The 15178-nt window shown below is 47.5% G+C and overlaps 4 protein-coding genes across 4 annotated transcripts, besides 7 other annotated features; 2 read left to right on the top strand and 2 right to left on the bottom strand.

The window, feature by feature from the left end:
• Positions 1-1732, top strand: PVX_095190 (histone H2A, putative). Its single transcript, XM_001614454.1, has 3 exons — positions 1-346; positions 668-919; positions 1103-1732. The coding sequence occupies exons 1-3, from the start codon at positions 253-255 to the stop codon at positions 1231-1233; spliced, it is 477 nt and encodes a 158-aa protein (XP_001614504.1). The 5' UTR covers positions 1-252; the 3' UTR covers positions 1234-1732.
• Positions 3-25: a microsatellite.
• Positions 918-954: a microsatellite.
• Positions 1703-1731: a microsatellite.
• An 817-nt stretch (positions 1733-2549) lies between the features above and the next one.
• PVX_095185 (hypothetical protein, conserved) lies at positions 2550-4588 on the top strand. The gene is made up of 2 exons (XM_001614453.1): positions 2550-4067; positions 4256-4588. The coding sequence occupies exons 1-2, from the start codon at positions 2895-2897 to the stop codon at positions 4475-4477; spliced, it is 1395 nt and encodes a 464-aa protein (XP_001614503.1). The 5' UTR covers positions 2550-2894; the 3' UTR covers positions 4478-4588.
• Positions 3673-3692: a microsatellite.
• A 350-nt stretch (positions 4589-4938) lies between the features above and the next one.
• On the bottom strand, positions 4939-9894 carry PVX_095180 (hypothetical protein, conserved; the record flags this gene model as incomplete). Its single annotated transcript, XM_001614452.1, has 1 exon — positions 4939-9894. One exon carries the CDS (start codon positions 9892-9894, stop codon positions 4939-4941), a length of 4956 nt encoding a protein of 1651 aa, XP_001614502.1.
• Positions 7370-7395: a microsatellite.
• Positions 7943-7974: a microsatellite.
• Positions 9163-9194: a microsatellite.
• A 1496-nt stretch (positions 9895-11390) lies between the features above and the next one.
• Positions 11391-13863, bottom strand: PVX_095175 (N-acetylglucosamine-1-phosphate transferase, putative; the record flags this gene model as incomplete). Its single annotated transcript, XM_001614451.1, has 7 exons — positions 13367-13863; positions 13016-13146; positions 12793-12843; positions 12598-12658; positions 12296-12460; positions 12091-12158; positions 11391-11891 (listed from the first exon to the last, which is right to left on the bottom strand). Exons 1-7 carry the CDS (start codon positions 13614-13616, stop codon positions 11391-11393), a joined length of 1227 nt encoding a protein of 408 aa, XP_001614501.1. The 5' UTR covers positions 13617-13863.
• Positions 13864-15178: the final 1315 nt, after the last annotated feature.

The following is a 15178-nucleotide window of genomic DNA, read 5'->3' as shown; positions in this document are numbered from 1 at the left end:
GTTCGCTTTGTTCGCTTCGTTCGTTTTGCCAAAAATTTTGCAATCGCCAATATTTTTTTTTACTGCCATTCGCAAAGGTAAAAAAAGCATAATTATACAATTATATAACTGCAAAACTGCGTAACTGCTATTGTAACTTTTCCTCGCAATTCACCCACTCGCGAATTTAAGGAAATTCACGCGAACAAATTTATTTATCGACAGTTCCCACCCCCCGTAACGTAAGTTCCATTTTTTATCCACTTTATCAAAATGGAAGTTCCAGGAAAAGTGATTGGTGGCAAAGTGGGAGGAAAAGTCGGAGGTAAAGTCCTTGGTCTTGGAAAAGGAGGAAAGGGAAAAACAGGTTAGGAACGAGTTAGCACGGGAAGGCGGCCAGCTCACTGTATGCCCTTCCGCGCACCAGGCCGTCCGTTCGCATCATTCACGCTGCGCAGGCTGCGTTCGTCGCTTACGTTGCTTATGTTGCTTTTGTACGGATTACTCCTTTTTTTTTTTTTTTTTTGCCCAACCGAATATGCAACATTTTTAACGCCCCCCGCGCGTGTGAAGCGGGGAGAATCATGTCCACCCACCCCTTCGTGTCACCTCTGCATGCTTCCACATCGCATGTTGTTCGCCGCATCCACCCATGACGCACGCCACTCCTCGCCGCCCCCCATCCCAGGTTCCGGTAAAACCAAGAAGGCACCTCTGTCCCGAGCATCGCGAGCAGGTTTACAATTCCCAGTAGGAAGAGTCCACAGAATGCTAAAAACGAGAATTTCTTCGGACGGAAGAGTTGGATCAACTGCAGCTGTTTACGCAGCGGCAATTTTGGAGTACCTCACTGCCGAAGTTTTAGAATTAGCAGGAAATGCAACCAAGGATTTGAAAGTGAAGAGAATTACGCCCAGACATTTGCAGCTAGCCATTCGAGGTAATTTTTTTTTTTTTTTTCACCATGTTAATGTGCATTTTGCGACTAGCCAAATTGTGTGCAGCCAACTTATTTGTGCCTTCACTGCGTACTTTTACGACTATGCGTGCGGGACAAAATGGCCATCAGTGCGATATTGAAGATGTGAATACTAATGCCATGTTTCCCACTTCTTCCCCACAGGTGACGAAGAGTTGGATACACTTATAAAGGCAACCATTGCTGGAGGTGGTGTCATTCCACACATCCACAAGGCCTTGATGAACAAAGTGCCCGTGCCTCCCACCCAGGCCAAGAAGCCAAAGAAAAACTAGGGGTGAAAAAAGTAACGCAGTTGTGCTGCGAACTTTTCTTGTAACCATCACTGTTGGCCAGCTCCCCCATCCCTACGCACTTGCACACACGTGTGTTTTTGTGTGTATGTACACCTACCTATGTGTGTGTGTGTGCATATGCCGATACTCGCGTGGACCCATTTTTACAATCGCAGACGTGCCAACACTTCCATTCATACAAACAGCTAGCAGAGGCTACAACAGTGCAAGCACAAATATAAATATTTTTCGTTTTTTAATTTCTTCCCAGTGTTACCTTGCATTAATGTCTTTTTTTAATGTTACGGTTGAGAAGCGGGCGTGGCACTTCGTTCAGTTGTGCTGCGCAGACGCACAGTGTGTGTAGACCTATCGCGTGTGCGCGCGTGGTCCCATGCGTCAACCAGTACTTGAGTGAACTTACGCATCATATGGCCTCTCCCTCGCCGCACACATATATAACTCATATTCCCATCATCATAACCACCCCTTAATTGCTAAAGATCACGTCAGTTGCAGTCACTGCTGTACGCCTAAATCGTCACAAAAAAGGTGTTTTTTTTTTTTTTTCCACTAATTTTTTGAGAAGGATGGACAAAGTCCTATAAGTCATGTAAGTCATATTTTTACTGTTCTGGGGGGTACATAACACGTCCATATATGCACCTTTCTCGCTCAACGTGTGAGACTTTCCATTTTTTTTTCACAAAACGGGGCGGTTCAAAAAAAAAGGGTGCCTCGAACGTGCTAGGGAGGTAAAGCGGTTAAACGGGTGGACTTCTTTAAACGCGTTGCACAGTTGCCTTGATTTTCTCACGCGGGTAGGCATACGTTTAGGATAGGGACCATCCACGTAGAGGTATCATCACACAAACCCTGAATGCTACACTCCAAAACCGCGGACCATTTGAAAACTTCCGTGGCATCCATTTTGTGTAATCCGTACTGAGCAGTTCGTTTAACCTCGTCTACCGTTACATTTTTCGACTCGACGAAGGGGTTCCCACTGCAACCCCCTGAGGAAGTGATGAAATGGGGATCGCAACGCCGTTTGTAGCAATTTTTTGCCCGACGTTATTGTTGCTCTTAAAAGGGGCAAAAAATAAGCGAACGCAGAAATTACCCTTTCTATAAAAGTTCTTTTTTTTTTTTTTTTTTTTTTTAAACTTTTTATAACCCACTTGGTGGAGGGGCAAAGCTGTGTTGTGCCTTTCTTCACCTTGGGCATGCGTTCAGTTGTCGTCGCCTCAGAGGCGGCAGAACTTCGTCCGCATCGAAAGCAGCGAGCGCGCTTATGCATGTGAGCATGCATGGCTGTACATTCGCATTCCCATCCACGCGTAAGTCCTTTCAGCCAATCTCCACCAAAACGGTATTCACCATTTTTGCATATCTCTCCTGGGGGGCTGAAAAAATGGAAGAGGAGCAACCCACTCCACTGTGGCGGCCGACTGGGTAACGCAGCATAGAGGGGAAGCGAGGAAGCGAAGAAGTGACGAAGCGATGAAGCATCAGTTCGTCGTTTGGCGGTAATGATTTGGCATTTACTGCCCCTAACCGTCGCCTAACCGCTGCTTAACCGCCGCTCAACCGCCGCCTAACCAACGACGTGGTGGAACGGGGGAAGGAGGGCAGCGAGCCAACGCCAGCACAGCGCTAATATGTTCCATCGGGCGAGCGCGACCCTCCTCGCCTGTGTATGTTACGCCCTGACGATTTACAACTTTTCCTCCATGCATGCGCACGCGGTTAGCCCCAAAAGGCAGGCCACGAACCTCTTTTTTCTTCCTACTCATTTTAACGGAGTCTCCAGTCGCAGCAGGAAAATATTTCGCTTGAGGTACGCCAGCAGGAAGGACTGCTCTGTTACTCTGCCCACCTACACAGCGAATCCTGGTGCGCGGAGGAATTGTATAGAGGCGTACTACTCCGAGGGAGAGAAAGGCAAATGCTCACCGCTCTACTCACAAAGGGGTGATGTCGCTCCGGGGGGGGACACCTCTAAAGGTGTGAGGCTAACGGGGAAGAAGAATCTGGAAGAGGCCTCCGAAGGTGTCATACAGGATGGAAGCAGCGGTCACAGTAGAATATCCCCAGTGAACCCAACGGGGGAGACCCCAATAGGGAAGGACGAGCATAGGGAGGGTGTGGGAACCCCCCTAAACGCTCCCCAAGCCGCTACTCCCCCCGATAAGGATGCTAATCAGGTAAACTATGACGATGCCAGCCATGCCAACGGTCTCAACGATGCTAACAATGCCAACCGTCTCAACAGTCTCAACGCTGATGCCACCTCGCCGAAGCAGGCGGGGCCCCCCCCCCTCGCGCAGCCGCACCAAAAGAGGAAGAAAAAAAAAACCCAAAATGAAGAGGTCCGGAAGAAGCTATCCGAGCTAGCCAAGCTCAGATGGAGGGACCAAGAAGAAAGAAAAAAATTGCTCCGATGCAAAAACCAATTTAAGCATTCCGAAAAAACGAAACAGTTATTGTCCTACAAAATAAAACTAAAATGGACAGACGAAAACTACCGAAAAAGCATCATCGCAAAAACGAGGATATTCAATCAGGATGAAAATACCAAAAGGAGGAAATCAATTTTGCTTAGAGAAAAGTGGAAGACAAAAGAATTTCGAGAGAAAATGCTCAGTGGCAGGAAGCCCTTCACCCTGGAGAGGCGCAAGAGGATCTCCGAGATCATCAAGCAGAAGTGGCGCGAAGACGACTACAAGCAGAAAACGCTGCAGGCCATCAAGGACAACTACAAGAAGCGCAAGCTGCAGGTCGGCCTCAACCCCAACTTTAACTACGTCCAAAACGCCATGCTCTTCAAGCGGGTAAGCGAAGGAGCGGTGAAGTGAAGGAGCGGTGAAGTGAAGAAGCGGTGAAGTGAAGAAGCGGTGAAGCGCACACCGCGCGGGCGCTACACCGCAGCGATGACCCCGTTTCAACAATTTACCTCACCAATTTACCCCACCCCTTTAACTCACCTCTTTACTCTTCACCTCACCTCCCCACCCCGCAGCTCGGACTCAGCGCGCCCAAAATGAGGTTCTTCCCCAGCATCCACAGGGAAAAGCTCCGCGGGAAAAAGAAAAGGAAAAAGAAAAGGGCGGGCAAGGACCCAGAGAACTACAGGGAAAACTGGAGAAACATCTACGACAGTCTGTTGGACACAAACGAGTTGCAGCATTCGCTGGCCTACCTGAACCACGTAGGCAACTTGAGCGTCAGCACGAATACGTGATGTGCGGAAGCAGCGAGGCGAGAGCAGCGAAAGAAGCGAAAGTAGAGGCATACAGCGACACGAAACGAACGCATCTACGTAGTGCCGGAAGAGGCAATCCCAAATCGGAGCCGCGTGCAAAAGCTGTACGGCCAAATTAATACACAAAAAAAAAGAAAAAAAAAAGAAAACAATCCGGGCAGCCCACCCGCAGGAGGAATGCAGCTCCTTCCAATCAAACGAAGGGGGCGCTCCGCTACTGGGGGGCAGACAAAAAAAAAAGGGGAGATGGGGGGGGAAAAACCATCCCCACGGAAGAGTCAAACTTCACCTCAGTATGATTGCCACTTCATCGGTTTTTGTTCCCCCCTCTGATGGGTACTCATGCATAACTTTCTATATGCACATTTACCCACATGGGTATATGACCCTTCCATGGAGTCACCTTACCATGAAGGGTAATTCATTCCCCCCACCCTATGTTAGAACCTAATCCGAGAGGTAGTCCCCCCGGGATCTTCACCCCAAGTGCCCCTTTTTATATTATTATACTGCAAACTGAGTAGCACTCCTTTCCGAGCGTCTTCCCCACCTGTGTTTGGCTCCCTCACTGGGGTCTCCCCATTTGGTTGCCACTCCTTTGAGGGAAACTTCTTCAAAAGGTGTGCCAATTTGTTAATATAAAATGAATTCTTCAAATTGTTATGATCAAGATTTATGAAGACGTTCCCAATGTTGTTTTTTTTTTTTGGCTTCTTTTTTTGGAGCTGAAAAATGTGCCTAAAATATTTGAAGGTGATGGCGAAAGAATCACTATCAATTAGGTTCATGGAGAAGTCCAATTTCCTTACGACTATAAAATTGCATGTACAGAAGCTGGAGAGGAAGGAGGAGTACAGCGGACTTTTGATATTATTTCCGGAGAGCAGAAGCTTGTGTAACTTTCTCCTTTTGCAGTGTATCCCCTCAGATGCCTCACTCACTGTGGTGCTTGTTAATGCCAGTGACAGAGCTAACAAGCTTCTGTAGGTAAAATTATTCCACCTCAAGTCGAGGACTTTTAGATTTTTTAATTTGTCCTTTTTGATTAGTGTGCATATGTACATGAGGGCATCATCATTCAACTTATTTGAGCATAGCTTTAACTTTTTTAGCATCCAGAAATTTGCCTCTTCTATTCTTTTCCTCGGGAATGTGCACAGGCACTCCTGCAGTTCCTCCTTCAAAGAGTCTTCCGACGTGTTTGCGTCGCTCCCCGAGCCGCTGTGGATGTTGTACGCGTTCGCCGGGGTGGGGGGCGGCGCGGCTGAGTTGATTGGCGGCGCGGCTGAGTTGATTGGCGGCGCGGCTGAGTTGATTGGCGGCGCGGCAGAGTTGATTAGCGGCGCGGCAGAGTTGTTTTGCGGGTCGGCTGATTTGTTTGGTGTGATCTTTTGATTATCCTCCCCCTTCGGTTGGCTTCCCCCATTTGCTTCCCTCCCCCCTTTTGCTTCCCGCCCCCCCAACACGAAGCAGTCGTAAAACTCGTCCACGCCAAAACGGGCAACTTCCTTCCCCCTCTTCACGACTATCCGATAATCCCCCGTGGCGGCGCCATTCGAGGGGGGGGCCCTTCCCCGGAGGCAACTCTTCAAACTGGTGTCTCTCGAATCTTCGCGTCGGCAGGATTCCCCGGTCGTGGCATCGCCGCTCGAGTTGGGTCGCCCCTCCCACCTCTTCCACCCCTTCCCCTTCTTCACATAGTTGGTGTTAAAGTAGAGGAGGAAGTTCTCCCGCTGCCTGGCGGAGTGCACCCCCCCGCGAAAGCTCCTGAAATCTGGGGGCCTCGTCCAAAGGATACTGTTGCACACAAAGTGCATGCTCCGCAAGTTGTTCCTTTTTTGGTAAGCCAAAAAATCGCTCAGGTACGAATAATAAATATGGCATCGAATAACCTTAATCGTATTTACATTCTTAAAAAGAAGAAGAATTAGAGAAATGAAAAACGAAATGGTCGCATCGACGAAGCAGTCATTAATGTGTAAACACACAATCTCGGGGAGACTCCTGTTTAGCAATTCCTCCAAAATGTATTTCACATGGCCTAGCATCTTCTCACCGTCGTATATTTTCGACAAATATATCTGCCCATTTTGTATCCTCCTTTTAAACCTCTGCGAGATGTATATCCTCTTCACATTTTTTAGGCATAAAAAAATGTTAAATGAGTTTCTTTGGCTCTTTTCACAATGAGCGAAATATGATTCGTACCAGATGGGTCTCGACGGGGTGCTCCCCAGGTATCCGCTTCGGAGCGAGTCCATATTTTTGCTCTTCCTTGGTCTGCCCCCACGACGGGGCGCTTCCCCGGGGGGGTACCCCCCGCTGGGCCACAGCCCTCCATCGGCCTCTCCGATCCACATGGCTTCATCTCCCCAGTTAATCCGCACCCCTTCCTCCTCCACCTGCTGCTGATGCTGCTGATGCTGCTGATGCTGCTGATGCTGCTGATGCTGCTGATGCTGCTGATGCTGCTGCTGATGCTGCTGCCGCTGCTGCTGCCCAATGACGTCATTCAAACGCCGCAACCGGTGGAGGATCTTTCTCCTGTCCGAGGGCCCCCCCTCCGTGTGACTACCACCACCACTCCTCCCAAGGCAGTTCGTCCTACCGCCCTCCCCCTCGGTGTTCCCTCCCGAACTGCTACCCACTTTTGTAAATTTTATTTCGTTCCATCGCTTGAGCAACTTCACCTCCTCCTCTGTAAAGAAGAAGTTGGCCCGGTTGCTCCTCAGGAGGAATGTAAACAGCCCCTTGTTTATCATATCAAAGTAGCTCTTCTTCAATTTTTTCCTCACCTCCTTTTGGTAGGTTAAATAATCGATGAGCTTCTCCAATTCGTTTTTTTTTTCTTTGTCTTGGATGACTAGGGAGTAGTTCCTTTCGATTTTCAAATTCATTTTTATCTTTCTGATCTCCTTCATGATCCGTATGATGTTCCTTATCGCCTCGAAGAAGATGTCCTTCTCTGCGCGGAAGCCGCTCCGCCCCCTGATGGGCTCTCCCGATTGGCCAGTGTCCACCTGCCGCCGATTCTTCTCTGATTGGCGGCTTCCCCCCGAACTGCGGTAGCCAACCTTTAGGCCTTTAAACGGGGGGACCAGCAAACCGCAGCCGCCTCTAACGAAAAGGTCACCCCTCTTCACATCCTCTCGGCTGTACATTCGTGTGGACGGTGCCAAAAGGGGAATTCTTCCTCCTCCCTCCATGGGGTACACTTCTCTATCGTCTCCACTTTCAGGTTCAACTTGGCCTTCCCTTGGATGATCCCCCCAGGGGGGTAACCCCCTCCCCAAGTCTCTCCCTACACCTCTCCCCTGTGAGTTACCCACGTAGCATTCCTCCTTCGACTGCCCCACCGACGCGTTGGCAAAATGCCGCCCCTCACTGTGCGTCTCTCCCACGTCATTACTAAGCGACTTAAACTTTGGCAACACTCTCTCGCTAGCAGCGCAACCACCACGATGGTTCTCCTCTCCCCAATGGTAACGCGGCTCTTCCTCTCCCCAATGGTTAAGCGGCTCTCCACTTGGGTCCCTTCCTTCCAAACCGCGTCGATTCATTCCTTCCACCATTTCTTTGCTCCGCGTATACGTTAAGCTCGAAATGTCTGTGCTCGAAGAGACTCTCCTCCTGCAGGTGTATTCACTTGGCACACTGTTCCCTCTCCCACGGATGGTCATCCGCCTCTCCATCGTTTTCTCGCTTTGCACACTCCACTGTCTCTGCCTCCACCCCGGCTGCAGAGCATCCTTTCCACACCCATAGTAGCAAAAAAAAGGAAACGCTTCCCCATCCTGCCTTTTGTCTGAACAATTGGGAGGTACACAGAAGAAGGGGGTGCTCCTTCCTTTGCCCTGCTGAACGCTGTCTTCTAACTTGGCTGATTTCCCCCTCCACGTGTGGCACCCCCCTTCGCCTTTCCTACTTGAGTACACCGCGGAGTAGTTATCCGAAATGTTGTGGTAAGATGGTGACGCTAATGGTGGGGCACCGTTCGGTATGCTTCTCCTTTGGACATGATCAGTTGGGCTACCACCGGGGCTACCCTTTTCCCCCACAGAGGCTTCTCCATCCATTCCTGCGAGGGGGTCGGCGTCTTCACTGCAGGGCGTTTTTTCCTCGCCTCGACCATTTGCGCCTGTGTGGGGGCTAACATGGTCAATCGCGTCGATGGACACTTCGCTGCTCGCCTCCTCCATCGCGTCCATGGCCACTTCGCTGCTCGCCTCCACCACCGCGTCCATGGCCACTCCGTCAATCGCTTCTTCCACCGCGTCGATCCCCCCCTGCGCGGTGCTACTACCACCCGCGCTGCTCGTCATGCTGCACGCAATCGAGTTGAAGCCTTGTGTGCACGACGGACTGCTCCCTCTACACTTGGCAGCTTTGCGGGTAAAATGGCTGCCGCCCAGAAGATGGCGCGCTCCGTCGTGTGCCCCTTCGTTCCCCTCGCTGTGCTCCCCCTTTCGACGCAGCGAGATGCGCGCTGGCTGGGCTTCCACTGCGGCCGCTACTCCTACTTCTGCTTCTTCTGCTTCTTCAGCTTCTTCAGCTTCTTCGACTTCTTCTGCTTCTTGGGCTCCTTCCGCTTCTTCCCCTTCCAGGCCACCGTTCCACTCATGATGGCGCCGTCGACTTACGCAGCGCGCCCGAGGCAGAACGACCCCTCCGGCGAACTCCTCTACAACCCCAACTGATCTGTGCTCGCCTGGCAGTTGCCCGATTCGTTCCTCCCTGGTGTTGCACCCTTTTACACGAACTTTGCAATTTTCAAGTGGCCGTAGGCCATTTAATATTTTTTTTTTTCCTGTTTCCACTTGTTCTCGCAGCGGTGTTATTTTTTTTGTTCCTCTTCCTAGTTCGGCTGTTTTTTTCTGTTCCGTTTGGCGTTCTCCTGTTACCTGCTCCGCTTGCCGCGCTCCTTTTACCTGCTCCTTTTGCGGCTCTCCTATTTTTTTTTTTTTTTTTTTTTTCACAATTCTTTGCCTTCCCTGTTCCCCCACAAACGGGTTAACACTGTTACAATCAAACGCAGAGTCGACGCTCTCATTAATTTTTTTTAACGCAAGAATTATATTTTTATATTCGCAAAGTTGGTTGCTGCTGGGCGTAGAATTATCTACAGCGGTTCGCGTTAGGGAGGAGTGGTGCCCCTCTTTTAATTTCTCCCCCAGGGGTGTGCATGTGCCGTGTCCCGCGGCTTCCTCTACATGGTGAGGCCCTCCCGGTTCATCTTGATCTTCCTTCTCTTCCGCATCCTCGTCACCCTCGTCGTCACTCGCAACAACCGGTTCTACGCTGTGGAACGAGTTGGTTTCGTCACTCTTGAAGAATTTTATTCCTCCGTCAAAAAAGTTGTTGTCGCTTTCGTCCGCAGTCAAAATATCGTCGATCATGCTGGGCGGTGGGCAACAACGGAAAGAAGAAAAAAAAAAAAAAAAAAAAAAAAAAAGCGGTAAAAAGTTCGCCTTTGCAAAAAATTCCACAAATGTGTATAGGTAAAATTGCACATGTGTTATTTTCACCTATTTTTTTTCGTTCTTTTTTCGTTCTTTTTTCGTTCTTTCTTCGTTTTTTTTTCTTTTTTTTTTTTCGCTCCTTTTTTCCCTTTCCCCCCCTTCTGTTCTTCTTCACTTCCTAGAGGAAACTATCCCAGGAACTGCCGCCGTCCGCAACCGCTTAAAAAATTGCCGGCGAAAGGGGGGACTCACCGCACGGCTAACACTCCCCACTACTCATCACCGCGCGGTGTGTAAATGGGCATGTAACCCTTTCTGGCATCAACTGCGCGTAGCTGACTCGTCTCTGAGGGAGGAGCCTCGCGGGGAACACCGCCACTTTCGCATGCGCACATGAGCGTTTGCATTCATTCGTAAATACGCATTTACACTCATTCGTACATACGCGTTTACACTCATGCGTACACGTACAGAGGTGTATATGGCCTACTCGCATACCGCCAACATAGCCGTGAACCACTTAACAACAATAGGAGCCGCAAAATAACGCAAAAAAATATTTTTTTTTCGACGCGTTTGGGGCCCAAAATGTATTCGTTTATGGTCACTTCAGATTTAATCTCTCGCAAACGTGCCAACCACGTGTTCCTTTTTATTTAATTTCAAATTGTGCAAATCGTCACTGCAAAAAAAGGTTTTTCTTCATATGCGTGTTTACGTATGTATGCATTTTTGCGTATACCCAGCTACGCATTCCGATGCTTGTGTAAAGGTGAATGCCACTTCGGCCAGCCGTGCCAATTCACGTAATGGGGCAAATCAAAGAGGGAGCCACAAAAAGGGGACATTTTTTCCATCCTACCCCAGTTGCGCCCATTCCCCAGGTGCGTTCTCCACATTTGTACACGTACTTTTGTACACGTGCTTTTGTGCACGTGAAGGGGGCGAGCTAGCCATGGTCGGGCTAACCAACGAACGGATGGAGGCGCCCCCCAGTATGCGCCACTTCCGAGCGGACCCACTTAACACGAAAGTTGCAGCCACCCTTTTAATGGACCTCACCCCTCCAAGTGGGAAGTGCGTGCAGTTCAGGACATCCGCGTGACATATCCCACATTTCAGTATTATTTTTGTTCGGTCATATGGAAAAAGTTTTGCTTCCTCAGCCCAGGCTACGTGGCAACAAATTGGTCAACCAACCCGCCGCTCATACGCGAACGTCAAACGATTTTAACATAACGGTACAGGAAGCTTCCACTCAGTTCAACGTGCAGTTTTCAACACGAGGGCAATTTCGCGCTATGCGCAATGGCAAAAAAAAAAAAAAAAAAAAAAATCACATACAAACTTCGCATAACTCTGCAGAGTAACACGTGCGAGATTTCCCACACAGACGCACCTACTTAGTAGGCCCGTGCCCGCTCGCACACACACTACGTCGTGTCGATAAAGTAGCGCAAAAACAAACCAAGGGAACAGGTCCCAAACTGAAAGGCCAGTAGGAGTACCACTAAGTGAAACTCGGACAGGGGCCCAAATAAATACAAAATCAAATTTATTAAAGTATAATTGTGCGAATATGTCAATTTATTCGTCCTGGGATTCACAACTGGCAATCTGTGTCTTGGGCATGGCACAAAATTAAGTAATTGTGGTAGGGAAAGAAAAAAGTTCAAAAATTGAGGAATTAAAAATAATATCAACGTTTTGGAGAAATGACCAAATATAGAAACAACTGCTAAAAAAATGCCACAGAAATAGGTTAACGTGTTGCCGACAAATCCTTTGGATGGAAAAAAATTAAAAGAAAAGGTAACCAAATTGATGGATACAAATGGCAGTATAAATATGATTGACAGGAAATGTTGTTTCAGGATTTGTGCCCCTTCGATGACCCCTTTGCCTCCCCCGGTTCCTAAGTTGAGGATGATTTCCTGCGCGGCAGCAACACGCATGTGCACGTGCAAGCACATGTGAATGATTACATAGATGTTTGCGTGTGCGAATGATTATCTACGTACTGATGTGCTTAGCAGTACCACTCATCTCAGCCGTTCGACAACACATGCAACGCGCCTTCACAACTGCGCAGTTCAACACAAGGTCGCACGCCGCGGTCTGCAATTTTATTACTATCAAATTGTGGATCGAAATGAAAAAGGCAATAATTAGGCTCTGGCCTATCTCCAATCCGTTGATCCCTATGGGGAAAAAAAAAAAGAAAAAAAGAATGAATCAACCAATGAATTAATGAATGAATGGATGCCAAAAAGGCACACCAAATAAAGCCCACATTCTCCAAATAAACAAATCTCGCGCAAAAAGGAAACACCCCTACCTGCGTATATATTTATCGCATTGGTGCAAAAAACACACAACAGGATTATGTACAAATAGTAGAAAAAGCCAATGTCTATAATCCTTTCCTTAAATAGGAAATTTAAAAAACTGGGAATGCGGATGATCGTCTTTCCGGAGTAGGACAACAGCAGGGGTAAGCTAGCTAAAAAGTAAAAAAAAAAAAAAAAAAAAAAATATGAACAAGTCAGAAGGAAAAAAAAAAAAAAAAAACTGTACAAATGTACAACATTGGCATCCCGCGGGGTTGTAATCCCTTTTTTGTTTATAAGAGAATAGAACCGAAAAATGGGAGAATCACTTTGTATCTCCACTTCAATTCGAGAATGTCATCTATGAAGCCCTTCATCAAAATGGTCAAAAGGGGATGGGGGGAAAACAAAAGTGCAATGTTAACTGTGAAGCTAATAATAGGCAGAAAAATGCGCTGCCATTTCGCGTTTTACTGTGTACACTTGAACAAATGTGTACGCCTACCAAAAAGGTCATAAAAATTATGGACAGCAACCCGGCGTTGTACTCTAGCAGCTGCGCAGGCATCAACGGGGGGGGAGGGGGAAAATAAGAATGAGAGGCATTCACACATAACAGATATGCGAAGCGCGGTTTCCATATATTCACACATCACCGTGCGGCAAACACCACAGGGATGCGATTTTTTTCTTTTTTTTTTTCTTCTTTTTTCCCATTATCTGCTAACAATTTTATGATCATCGTAGTATAACAACTGATAAAAGAGTGTAAAAATGAAATACAAAATGGACGGGAATAGGCCAATCGGTTCTGCCACTTTGTCTTTGCTTGTTTTGTTCAAATCTACACCGCATAATCCTGCAGAAATGAGGGGAAAAAATGCGTGGGAGAGGTGATTTTTTTTATTTGTTTCCCGCTTGCGTTATCCCCAATGTGTACGCATAATTGCAATTTGGGGCTGCCACTCTGCGGAGTTATCCCGCATATCAGTCCAACATGAATGTATATCTCCTCATGTGCACGCCCATACGCACACAACCCTATGAGAGCAACTGAACAGCGCTCTACGTATGCCTACCCTTTTCATGCAAAAAGTGGATAAACCTGGGCAGACATATAAAGGAAACTTTAAAGAGCAACACACAAGGCACAATATACAGAAGGATTATATTCTTATAGGGTGTGTTCCTTAGCACGTACAGTACAATTAATAGGTAAAAGATAAGAAAAAAAAATAAAAACTGTTCAGGTATGTTTTCCCTATATATGCACCCCTTATTATGCTTAGCAGTAGTTGTATATTTGCTCTTCATTTTTGACACAAACATGTGGAGAGAAGGTGGGGGTGCCCGGAAAAATGGCGTACAGCTAAGTAATCCTTTTTTTTGTAAAAGTGAGAGGGGGACGGGGGCAACGAACTGCCAAGTAAGTTGACGGGAGCCCGTTCAACTATGTCATTTGTGATAATGTATCTACTTACTATTTCTCCCTTTTGTACCATCTCGTTTGCTACTCTCGATGCAGGAAAATCGTTCGTGCGTATGCGATGCTGTGAAGTTTGTAGCGTGCAGGGGTAAATAAAATCTAGCCAAAAGGGAGGGGAGCTCTTACCTGCAAAACTTTTTTCTTATGATGACGATCTTTTTCTACAATCCGTTCGTGCAACGAGTGATTGTGTCGTGCGGTCGACCAATTCGGTGTACATAAAAATTTTCTCATACGTGGGCACGTGCATAAGTATACGAATGCAGGGAGAGGGTAATTCGCTCGTCCCTTTTACGCTTCATATATATGATACCTCCATTGGGGAAATCCAGAGGACATACCCTTCGTGAGCACAACACGTATGGCGATTTGAAGGTTGAAGGGCGCGCCAGCTGCAATCTGTACGCACGCCTCCATAGGTGTAACAAAGGAGGAGTCGCCTCCTCGCAGAGTGTCCTAAGTTTAATTGGAAAACTTCAGCACCGTGTGCGCCTTAAAAACGCTTTCTCCTTATTTGGAAAAAGGCCCGTATAATGGGTAAACAATATATGATGCCAAATGGGCACCTTTTCAATTACCCCTCTGTATAGCACATCGCAAAATTTGCACCTTTTATTTATTAGCACGTGCTAAGAGAGCCCAACCCCTGCGAAGCAGCCCTTGCGGTGGTTCGCCAACAATCCGTGCATATCGCCTTATGCCTCTGAGGGACCAACATAATGCCCCCAATTGCGCAGCGCGCCAAAATTGCGTCCAAAAAGTAGTACCAAAGCTGGCTCCACAGCAGCTGCGCTTGCCTTTCCCCCGTTGTTCTTCCCCCCAGTGGAGAGTACTCCCCAACTGTTCAATTTCATTTTCGCAAATGACACTGATAGGATCATCACTGTCACGTCGTTCTCACAACCGTTACTGGTAAATTTCCTCTCTCAACAAAGCAACTCTTTCGTGTGTGCTAAAAAATTGTGAACACGTTGTACGGAATGGGTGAACGGTGTTGCGGCGTAAAGAAAAACACACCTCATGTGCAACTATCAAAAAATTACTCTGTTGCACCTATACATATGGAAAAATAAAAAAAACATTACCATGGAACGGAAGAAAAATAAATGTTCACAAAAATATATGAACAAGTAAGGTAATTTTTTTTTTTTTTTTAAATCTATGCAGAAAAAAAAAAAAAAAAAAAAGAGCTAGCCAAAAGGTTATCAACTGTACAGGTAAAAAAAAAAAAAAACGGAGAGGTAGTACCATCGCTCATAAATCAAGCCCAACTGTTGACATTCCCTAAACGAGCAAACATCATACATGTGGATAATACGTGCGGGTAGCATCGTCCCTCTGCGCGATGGGACTACGTTACAGTTTGTGCTATAGCATTTTTGCCAAGTGGCTACGTGATTATTCC

This window comes from Plasmodium vivax, chromosome 8 (assembly GCF_000002415.2).
Source record: "Plasmodium vivax chromosome 8, whole genome shotgun sequence".
Lineage (NCBI taxonomy): Eukaryota > Apicomplexa > Aconoidasida > Haemosporida > Plasmodiidae > Plasmodium > Plasmodium vivax.
This window is presented reverse-complemented; position numbering and strand designations above follow the sequence as displayed.